An 11069-nucleotide genomic window follows, 5' to 3' on the forward strand; every position below is an offset into this window, starting at 1 on the left:
CAATTTCGATACCATAGAGTTAAACAATGATGAAATAAGTGTATTAAGGTGTATTACCTGGAAAATCGTTTAAACTAAATTGTTTTCGTCTAAAGTGTGTTTGGATCGAAGTAAATTTCGAGCATTCAACTTCAGGAAAAACAGGATAAGCATTGGTTCATTAATACTAGTAAGTTGTTGTTGTTTTAAAAAAAATCTTAATTTAAAACCATGGGACCCTTTTCAATACTTTTTTATTCTTTGCAATAATATCCTGTTCAAATGTGATGTGTTGAGTTTGATAAAGGGAAATAAACTGCATTTAATTAAACGTAGTTCTTAAAGACGATATTTCCACTCCTTACTTTCTAGTGAAAATATCAATTCGATATTGTGTTGCACTGATAATACTCCATATTTCATCAAAATTCATTAAAAAAAGAAACACAAGTTATATCTATCTTGGACAGAAAACAAAGTGAAGCATGCGATAATAATATTTATTAATCAAACGCACAAATCGGAGCAAAATATAGTTATAGCCAGAATAGTAAGAGCTGTGTCAGAACTGTTATTCCTGTTATGGATATATTGCGATATAACATTCGTTTAGACAAGTGGCAATACGCCTTAGTCATTATTTGATTTCAGAGTTGGACAGTTAAAACAGTAGCCGCCTGTTATTAACTTGGAAAATATAACCACAGGTTATCTTCATGCCATTTGTATATTTAAAATCAGTTGCTTGATAAATATAACTTTCTATAACTGATGGCCAACCCATATAAGTTTAGGCTAACTTTGATCAAACTACAACGTCTATCAGTTTTGTTCCATTGGCTATAAGTAAAGTAGAACTTAATTAGGAAATCAAAATGATTGCAAATAGTTCCGTTTACTTTGTTTTCACAGATAAACAATACAATTCCTCACATATAATGATTCTATATTAAATGGAAATGGTATTTGGTGTACATTGATTTTAAGACAATATCACGACGACACTTAATCTCATTCCTTCTACGCTGAAATAATTAAATACAGTTTTAATTAACATGCATACTGTGTCACTCGCCTTCGCCCATTACCGTTGTATCATTTTTCCTTTATTTTTCGCGGCTCGAATTGCACACATAATGGATTCCCATATGTACACACTTTGCAAGGGGGTTACATGTCGGGCAGATTCACCAACATAGTTGACAACTGGGAAGATGTGTTCATGTGTGACGCCTATATCTCTCCCAATTTTTTCGACAACAGCTTTCAACCTGACCGACGAGTAGACTTTGTTCAAATCACCGTTGATATCATTGAGCATATCACAATGCGTGATGACTATCAGTGAACTCACATCTGTAAACATGCAATTTTATAAGCTAGTTTTTTAACATTATCTATAAAAGTCTTTAACTTGATAAGGTTTCTGCATACAAAACAATATTCAAAGTGTGTGGAGTCGGGGACAATTTACTACAAATAAATATTACAAGTCTGTTGTTTTGCTATTAACGCTTTGGCTACATGCAACCTTTGTTGGTGTCGTGTGACTATGAGAGACTCCCAGAGTGCCTCTTTGGGACTTTAAAGAAGGTCACTGTTTGTTTTCGGGTGTTTGTGCGCTTGGCCATGAGGTTTAAATTGTGTTAATAGTACCTAAATATAAAAGCCCGGTTTGTTACCTGTTGGTATACGGTCGAACAAGTCATGAAACACAGGCCGCCATGCCGAATCATTTCCCGTACTTTCTATGTGGCGTGCGCTTACCACAATTATCACGGCATGAGGTCTGAAACTAGTTCTTTCCTTAGTCATTTTCTCCTTTTCATCTAGCTACAATTCAAATTGTATATATCAACTAAATAAATGTGTTCTGCATTAAAATAAAAGTTTATAAGGTGTGCTGAGGGCGCTTTCTGTGGAATAGTTTCGTTATTCAAAATGGTGGTTTAGTACACACATGAAAGTAAGGCTTTTTCCTTATCCACAATAGACCTAAGAAAATACTGTTTTAAAAGTTTTCAATTATTTCAATTCACTTAATGTCATATAATGCAAAACTTAGTATAACACTGATGTCCTTAGTTTCAAACCAAATCATTTATTGACTAGTTTGTTTCTATTGTTTGTCCTATGTTTCCATTTCGTTTTTGCGATGTTAAACTGTAACATAAATCATAGGGAATCAATTCAACCGAGTTGTACATTGCACGTATTGAAATAAGTTACATGTAAAATCTAAATTTTAAGTAAAACGAAAAACTTGTTATCATTTTCATACCATATGTGCTTGATTACTTTAAAACTATAAATATATTTTTCGACATTTTTTACAGTCTAAAATGACTTACATTGCCGATTTCAACTTTTCCGTCAAGGACAGCATTCAAACATTCATCTGTTATACCATTTCCGTCCGTTTGGATGCCCATGGTGTCAATGATTTTAACATCGCCAATGAGACACTCTTCTTGGTCGGTTTTCGATTTATAGATAGTGCACTTAAAACAAGTGTATCACAAATATTATGCAGGAAGAGATGTGATGTTTTAACATTAAATAAGCTTTATTTTCTTATATCCACAATGTGAAACACTTATTGAAAGAACAGGGCGATTTGGGGTATTAAAAATATTTTTTATGATGAATAATAAATTTTAGGCATACCTCCTTTGTGCAGTTGTCACCATTCGCTCTAACACGTGCCACACACGAATGACTTCCTTCTAACATTGCATATATCGAGTTGATATATGATGATTTACCAGCTCCTGTTGGTCCAATTATCACTAAATTATATCCATTTTCGGGAACACTTGCTTTTTTTATTTCGGCTTTGTAGTATGTTTCACACTGAAAATATTTAATTTATCTTTACACATTTGTGACATAAGACCAATAAATAGTGGTTATGATATGCGTGTGAGAAAATCAGCCACCATGCTAGTTAAGTTTTTGAAGGTGTAGGTTCGAAGCAGCATTGCTCTTAAAAATTACTGATCTTAAAATAATAAACTTAAAATTTATACACATTGATTCCGACATCTACTGTTTATATACGTTTGCTTACATACACATACAATACTATTATGTTTACGTGAAATTCCTTCAATGGTATTAGTATATTTATCTTTTCAGAAGTGTTTATGCAATACAGTCAACAGCAATGTGAAACGTCCGTTATTCATCGCTCATGAAGTAGATTTTCCTACGCTGACTCTTTGAGAAATAATAATTTGATAGGGTCATTACTTTCTCGTATTTAAGATCAAACCTATTTTTAAACATTTATCAATGCATTTTTATATTTAAGTTCCATACGATAACTGTTAATATACATTTTTTTCAATTGAACAACGTATGAAAACATTGACCATGTTTCAGTTTTCGCCATTCTAGAATAATCATTTTAGAAGTCTAAAGTGTTCGGAAAGCAAATGTGGATAAAGTTTGGATTATTTTTTTTTCAAGATTTTGATCGTAGAAAAGATTCTTTGTATAATATAAAGCAGTTTTGACAATATTTGCTCCTGAAATTGCAATTTAACAGCAAAAGAAAAAAAGGCTTTTTAGAGCCGGAGTTTTTAAACTCAGGCCATTAGTTAATATCGACCCAGTCTTCACAATTTGACAGATTGTTACTTAGATGGGGTGAAAACAACGCTTCGTTGTTAATATGACCCGTAGTGGGGTTTATTAGTTAATGAATAAATTGGTTTGTAAATTTCCCGAGAAATTCTTTTTACATAGTCAGACACAGATAAAAAGGTAAAAAATATTATTACGAGAAGGGTTATGGAATAATGTCCACGTGGACAAAAAGACGAACTGGGTAAATGAATAACTACAATATCTTTTCATAATGTGTATTCAATAATGACAACAGATTAATGATTCTAACCGCGAAGTATTTTCTTTGAATAAACATACTGAAAAAATACAATGTAATAGCAATAAATTTTCCTTTCTATAGACGTACTAAAAAGCCAATATAATAACGATAATAAGAATAAATTTTCTTTCCATAAACAAACTAAATTAAATAATGTTATACCAATAAATTTACTTTCTATAAACATACTAAAAATAGACAATGTAATAGCAATTAATTTTCCTTTGGTTAACATACTGAAAATAAAAACGTAAAAACAATAAATGTTACTTTCTTTAAACATACCGAAAATCGACAATGTTATAACAATAAATTTCCTTTTTATAAACATACTGTAAAAAAGACAATATCAATAAATACTCATTTTAAATTATACATCGCATTCTAGTACCTTTAATGTATAGCATGTCTCTTAAAGAGACACTCTTATTCTAAGTCAATACAAACCCATGTATAACAAACAAAAGAAGGAGTGAGAAACCTTTACAGGGCGGGTAATCGACCTGCACCAAACCATTTTAAATCTAAACAAAAACCGATCTTTGGATGTGAAAAGGTATGTTTTAAACTATTTCTCCGTTTTTAGAATAAAATTGAAGCAGAAATAAAGTTATGAACCTTCTTTTCACTTTTCAACATATTTTGGTACCTACGTCGAGTAGAAAATCATTTTAGAAAATAGGTTACATGTGTATGGGACATTGAATCGACGTGAAATGACCATGATTTGACAGGGTAAAGTGCAGTGCATTTTGCCTTTTCTCACTGTTCTTTGTCCAAGAAAGTTATTTTATTAGTAAACTCTCCAAATATGTAGTGCCAATGTTTCATGTTTAATGACAATATTCAAAATCAAACAAAGCACTATTATTTCTGCATCAAGCTAATTCTAAAAATGGAGAAATAATTAAAAACATACCTTTTCACATCCAACATGACCAGTTTTTGTTTACATTTGAAATGGTACGGTGCAGGTAGATTTTCCGCCCTGCTTTAAGTACTTTAACTACGTGTATTTAATAGCTGAAAACGCAAACAGATGATTGGTGAGTACATTAAGATTGACTGTGATCTAATATCGTCTCATTAGATAGAAATAACATGTTTTCTGCTCTTTTATTTCAAATTATACACAGTTACCTTTATAAGAACCACTGTTTTCGACATTCATTAATCATTTTCGATATATTTAAACAATTGTTATAGTTCTGGTAAATCTTATTAGGGATTAAGAGTGCATCTTAAAGATAATCTTGAACCTAAACAATATTGAAGTAGTAATGGGTCAACTGGACGTAACAAAAGGAAAATATGCTTAATATGTAAAATAATATGAGATGACCTTAACATGAACACAATGAACACAGGTGTGCGGAACTAAATATACCAGATATATCTCGATCTGTACTGTTAAGCTGTAAATCAACGGATTATAAACATGTGCAAAACTTGCAACACATACAAGAAAGAGCCATCACTGTAATCTTGAACTAGAATTGAACCACAAAAGTACATGAATTGCTCCGAAAATGTAATTGAATCATCCAATATTACACATTGCCCCAAATGCAGAATAAAACACTGAGGAATCAAGACATATCAAATATTATAATGCAAATACTCATAACTGTGGCAGGTAAAAATCAAGATGTCACACAAAAGTGATGTTTGAATGAGATTACATCCAAAAATTCTCCCTACATCTTCATTTCTTGTATATTGTATAAAGAAACCAGTCAAAATGGCAAATTACTGCGTTACACAATTCTATTTTTTAATCGAATTTGTATGTTGGCATTATTTATAGGTTTAAAAGTGAGGTATTTGTTTTTAGTAAAAGGAAGGTAAATATAATTGATTAAAAAAAATGGACAAAGATAATAACTAAGTCGCATTCGATTGCCTACGATCATTAAACCGTACAAGTCGCAGAAGATCTTAAACTTAACAATCTAGTTCTTGTTTCAACTGAGCTTTATCCTTTAACCCAACTGACGATTGGATCACGAGCGCAAGACATTAGGATTGACAAGTATAGTTAGAGTCTAATAATATGACACTGTGTTAAATGGGTTGACATTCTCGTTAAGCTATGAGGTATAAATTTCATTTAATTTTGCACTGACTTAGTGCAAGGTTGGTCGCGCGAAACCCATGTCTAAATTGACATTGCCATCCTACTTAGTTATCACATGTGATTTTGTTTGTGTTCACCAAACTGAACAAGTCCGTTTCCTTCGGGTACTCCGGTTCCCACTACAACACAAGACCACACTCTTGTGTCAAATCGTTTTAATGAGATAGATAGATTGTTTATTTCCTCCATAATTGGAGAGCAAAAACATAGTTACATACAAATGTGACATAGATACAAAAGTTTGGTGACACATAAGCACATATTAAACATTACATACAGCAAATAAATAGTATACATGTAAAAAAACAAAGCAAATACATAGTTACATACAAATGTGACATAGATACAAAAGTTTGGTGACAAATAAGCACATATTAAACATTACATATAGCAAATAAATAGTATACATGTAAACAAACAAAGTGTGCAAATTAATAATACTTAGAGCATAACCTATTAAGACTATAGAAAAATATAAGTAATTATTAATTACAAACAAATACGTGTAAGTTCAATAATAATCAACCTAAACATTCTAGGGTCGAAACGAAATGTACTAGACATGTTCTATGACATTAAAGAACTATTATCACATATTTTCAAACATTTTATATGTTTAATACATTGCACCCATATTGTCCTAAAATGTGCACATAGCGTACTGCAATTTTAAAGCAGGACACACGTTTCATATCATTCATGCTAATGTGAACGAACCCAGATAGTAGTTCGAGCATTTGTTCGTCGGGTTCAAGACTCACAAACTGTTGGTAGTTTTTCGCACCATGCATTTGATAACTTATTAATAAAACTACTTAGTTAGCACATACGTCATGTCATTGACGACAAACTGGTTTGTACTAGCATGCAGTCTTTACTCTGATATAAAAGTTATTATTACGGTAACCATATATTAATTTTGTACCAGTTTAAACTTAATATTCATAGGTTTATCAACTAAGTTAGTTTTATCTTATAAATTTAGCAAAATGAATTACATAAACAAATGCACATAACACATGATAAAAAGTTATCAAAATAACAGGGTATTTCGTTGTGTTTAAGTTTTGTTGTTTAAGATGTCACAGCAGTGGTTTTTGTTCTTGTAGTAGTAGTAACAAAATTACTATTTCACATTACAAATCAACTTTCACGTATTTGACCTGATTCCGGGACAATCGCAGTACTAATACATGACGCTTGACGACAATTTATGCCGAAACTCGTTCAATGGCAATGGAAGGCTATCCATACGAGTGTCTGCCGTTTTGTATATCTACTTAACTCGCCAAGTACGGGATTCGAGGAATGAACCATTTTCATTGGTTGTTGCCCTTATATGAGAATGCTGTAAATTATTTTAAATGACAGCCATTTTGCATTCCGCTTAACCGACTGTTTTGAAAATATGTGCCTAGTTTGAAATATATTTGGAATTACTAGCCTAATAAATACTTAAGCCACTCTGTACGATTATATTATATAGTTGTCTTTAACCTGTTGGTTGTTTATATGACAATTATTGTTTTTGAAACCGACTAAATGGACGACGAAGGTGAAACCAATCTCGAATTTGTTTTAAACTTTTGCAATAAAACAATAAACATTAAATGCTATGCTTCTTTAAAATATACAGTGCAATCTGAATCCATGATACGCGTCGATAGTACGGAATGATAATGTTTTAACAAAAAAGACGTAGGATAAGAACTAGTTAATTCATTTAATAAATTACTTTTTATTTCAATGATTTTGTATTGGTTATTTGGTCTTGGTCAACAGTATTGACGTCGGATAAATAATTTGGCCAATATTAAAAAAAAACTAATTAATAATATTCAAGTATACTTGTTAAGAATAATACTTTACACAAATTAATAGTAAGTTTACCTCTTCAGCAGTGTTCATCACGAATTTTCTCCATGGCTGTAGGCGAACCACTGCATCCACAGGAGCCTCACGAACCACAGGAGCCACATGAACCACAGGAACCACAGGAACCACATGAGCCACAGGGACACTTGGCTTTGTTAAAGGTCTTCCCATTTTCGTTATAGTCTGTGTCCACCTATGAAATAATGTATATGCTTTATTTATCTTTTCCTTTATCAGATTACAAACCACTGTAAATGCGTTCAAAAAGGCTGAGCAGAAAATATATTTTGGTTTTTCCATCTTTAAGATCAAGGATGAAGACATAATATCTATTTTTTATATATTTTATGCAGGTTCTTAATGTTGTAATACGTGCTACACCGGAAATTAGTTCATAAAATAATTTCGAAGCTGATTCAATTGACTACGTAATCGGTTGTTTGTTGGTCTTACTCTTGGTAAAGGAGTATAAGTAATAATAAAACTATTCCCGCTTAGTATCATACACTATTATAAAATGGTTCGTGTCTTCGTAGTATTATCCATTCACAACAGGAAAGTGTTATTTTGAGCGTACTCGAAGGAAGGTTACGTACGATCATCTCGAGCAAATTGCCTGCAAATTTAAGTTTTTGTCCAATGCATTCATTCCGTCTAATAATTGTATGGGAAGCACCCCAACTATATTTGGGCTTTGTTATATCCACAAGCTTTTGAAAGTTATCTTAGAAAACACAAGAAATCCTTACTACTCGTGCAAGATGTGAAATTATTGAAGCAACCCAATTGTGCAACTGTTATATATACATAGAAAACAGTCCAAATACGTGGTAAATACGAACATAAATGTAACTTCTTTTTACGTTGCTATAAAGCCATCTTTATGTAAAGTCCGCAAATGCTGCAGTTGTTGGTGACAAAGGAAAATGTCCATTGATCATATAATAATTAGTTTTGTCAAATATTTCTATTGTTTCCTGCCGATACAGAAAGTTTGTAATATGGATTAAGGTTTTATATAAAATGAGACTACCTTACAGATGTTGCAACATTATCTTCAAACTCCCGCACTAACATTTACGTATAATCTATGTATAATAGACATTTAATTAGAACATAAAACATATAATTTATTCTTACTTGTAATACTTAGTAATGTCTTTTTTTGTTTAATCACATAGTTAACACAATGATGCTTTTCATGGTGAAACCCTATGATCATACCGTTTTAACCTTTCATTTACTAAGGTTTAAAACAATAACTGCATAATATCTTTGAAACTAATCAAGGTACTTAAAATTGTATTGTTTTGTTAGGAATTTGGATCCCGAATCATACCAGTACTAGGGCTTACATTTTATGTTGTTATTATTTGTTTAATTCGTACGTTTTTGCAAACTAATGCTTATTTTGATATTTTTTACCATTCATATTTTTACTTATTTGAGAATAGTTGGGACAAGCTTGAGGTTGTTTAAGTCCTACAGTTTATGCCACTACTGAGCATCAAGCTGATGTTCTGGCTTATCAGTGGAACTAATCTACCATAGCTGTAAACTGACCACTTGACCCTTTCCCTGCTGGGAGCTGTCTGCCTGACTAATTTGAGAGTAATAGCTGTTCTTGTCTTGCGATTTGTGCCATTTTATGTTAGGAGTTTTTTCTTTGTATTTTAACTTTCGCTAATTTGATTATTAAAATAATATTATTATTGAATGCTTATGTATAAAGTTTTTATATCATAAAAATTATTATATTTTTATTATTATTATTATTAGTAGTATTATCATTTTTATTATTATTATTATTATTATCATTAATATTATTATTTGTCACCTTATTGCAATTACTCAATAACTGCATATAGCAATAGAAGCAGATATTGAGTTCTTGCACTAAGGTGACGTATTATTATTATTATTATTATTATTATTATTATTATTATTATTATTATTATATACGGTAGTCCAAAATCCACTCTACTGATGTATATCAAGTATCATTGTGCAATGTTAAAATGACGTCATAAAACGTTTGTCATGAATATAACATTTATTTCGAAATCATGTGTATTTTAAGTGATTTAAACATTGATATACAAATAATGATAACGTGTTGATCCGGAATGTCTTATTCAACTGTTGTTGATGTTTTAAGATTTTTTATTTCAGTCAGTAAGCACCTCCTGCACTCTGAATATGAAAAAAAATCTACTTTAGTCGAATTCCATAACCCTGATCAAAACGCACTATTAATTAGTTATTACACTATTATATGATGCTTTAATATGGCTATTTCCTTTTCGCAAAAACAAATAATATGGAGAAAATATATATTTCTGGAAAGATGCTCTACATACATTGTATTACATAAACATGTAATACAAGTTCAGTGACTGCCGTGGTTTAATAAATCTACATTTACTGCCACTTATCAGAAGAAGTTGGATAATTTTAAAAATTATATTAAAATAAAATGAGTCATATTACATTCAAATATACTGATATATATCAAAAGTCCGGACACGGAGGTTGAAGATACATAATTGCTTTGTTGTGATCATTCTCATATGATGATAATGACTTTGAAACAAGTATTATATATATTGAAATTAGGTAGCAATGTTAAATGATTATTCCAAAAGCAAAGAAAAAATAGTTAATGAGATATATGGAAAGCTTTCATGCAGTGTGTATTATGTTTAATCATTCTTCTAATGAATAATGTTCTCACACAACAATGCAAATTCAGATAAGAAATTCTACAAAGAAAACAAACGTTGATTCAACTGTGTCGGTAAAGAAGATTTAAATCGGTGTTTCAAAAGCTACATTTTTAAGAAATGAATTTTCTAGAAAATTTCATAAATGAAGATACACAAAGAGGGCTTCTAAAATTCACATGAAAAGTGGGCAATGATATGTTATTTTGTAATGCATTTTAGAAGAGACCACAATGTCAATGTATCAATAGAAACCTATGAAAGTTCAGTGCTCAGATTTAAAAAAAAATAAGTTGAAAGCTGTGTTACTTTTATCAAAAGTAATAAGAAAATCTAAGTACATCAATATATGACCTTATTTCTTGGCAAATGGTAAAAATATAACATTTTTTTTTAATATAACATCTTATGCCCCCATAAAATGATGATTTGCCCTTGGTCGTCCGTCTGTCTGTGATTCCGT

General features: G+C 31.1%; 1 protein-coding gene across 1 annotated transcript; it reads right to left on the bottom strand.

Moving 5' to 3' along the window:
• Positions 1 to 497: 497 nt before the first annotated feature.
• On the bottom strand, positions 498 to 8054 carry LOC128241202 (interferon-induced protein 44-like). The gene is made up of 5 exons (XM_052958159.1): positions 7899 to 8054; positions 2647 to 2832; positions 2331 to 2480; positions 1662 to 1812; positions 498 to 1335 (listed from the first exon to the last, which is right to left on the bottom strand). The coding sequence occupies exons 1-5, from the start codon at positions 8052 to 8054 to the stop codon at positions 1064 to 1066; spliced, it is 915 nt and encodes a 304-aa protein (XP_052814119.1). The 3' UTR covers positions 498 to 1063.
• Between the last annotated feature and the right edge of the window lie 3015 nt (positions 8055 to 11069).

This window comes from Mya arenaria, chromosome 7, assembly GCF_026914265.1.
Source record: "Mya arenaria isolate MELC-2E11 chromosome 7, ASM2691426v1".
Classification (NCBI taxonomy): domain Eukaryota; kingdom Metazoa; phylum Mollusca; class Bivalvia; order Myida; family Myidae; genus Mya; species Mya arenaria.

Excerpts from the sequence above, each read along its gene's own strand:
- LOC128241202 (XM_052958159.1), bottom strand. The coding sequence starts at position 8,054 with ATGGGAAGACCTTTAACAAAGCCAAGTGTCCCTGTGGCTCATGTGGTT. Across the intron at positions 1,813-2,330 it reads GAAAAGTTGAAATCGGCAAT|CTAGATGAAAAGGAGAAAAT; the intron begins GTAAGTCATTTT and ends TTTGAATTGTAG. Across the intron at positions 1,336-1,661 it reads GTTCGACCGTATACCAACAG|ATGTGAGTTCACTGATAGTC; the intron begins GTAACAAACCGG and ends GCATGTTTACAG.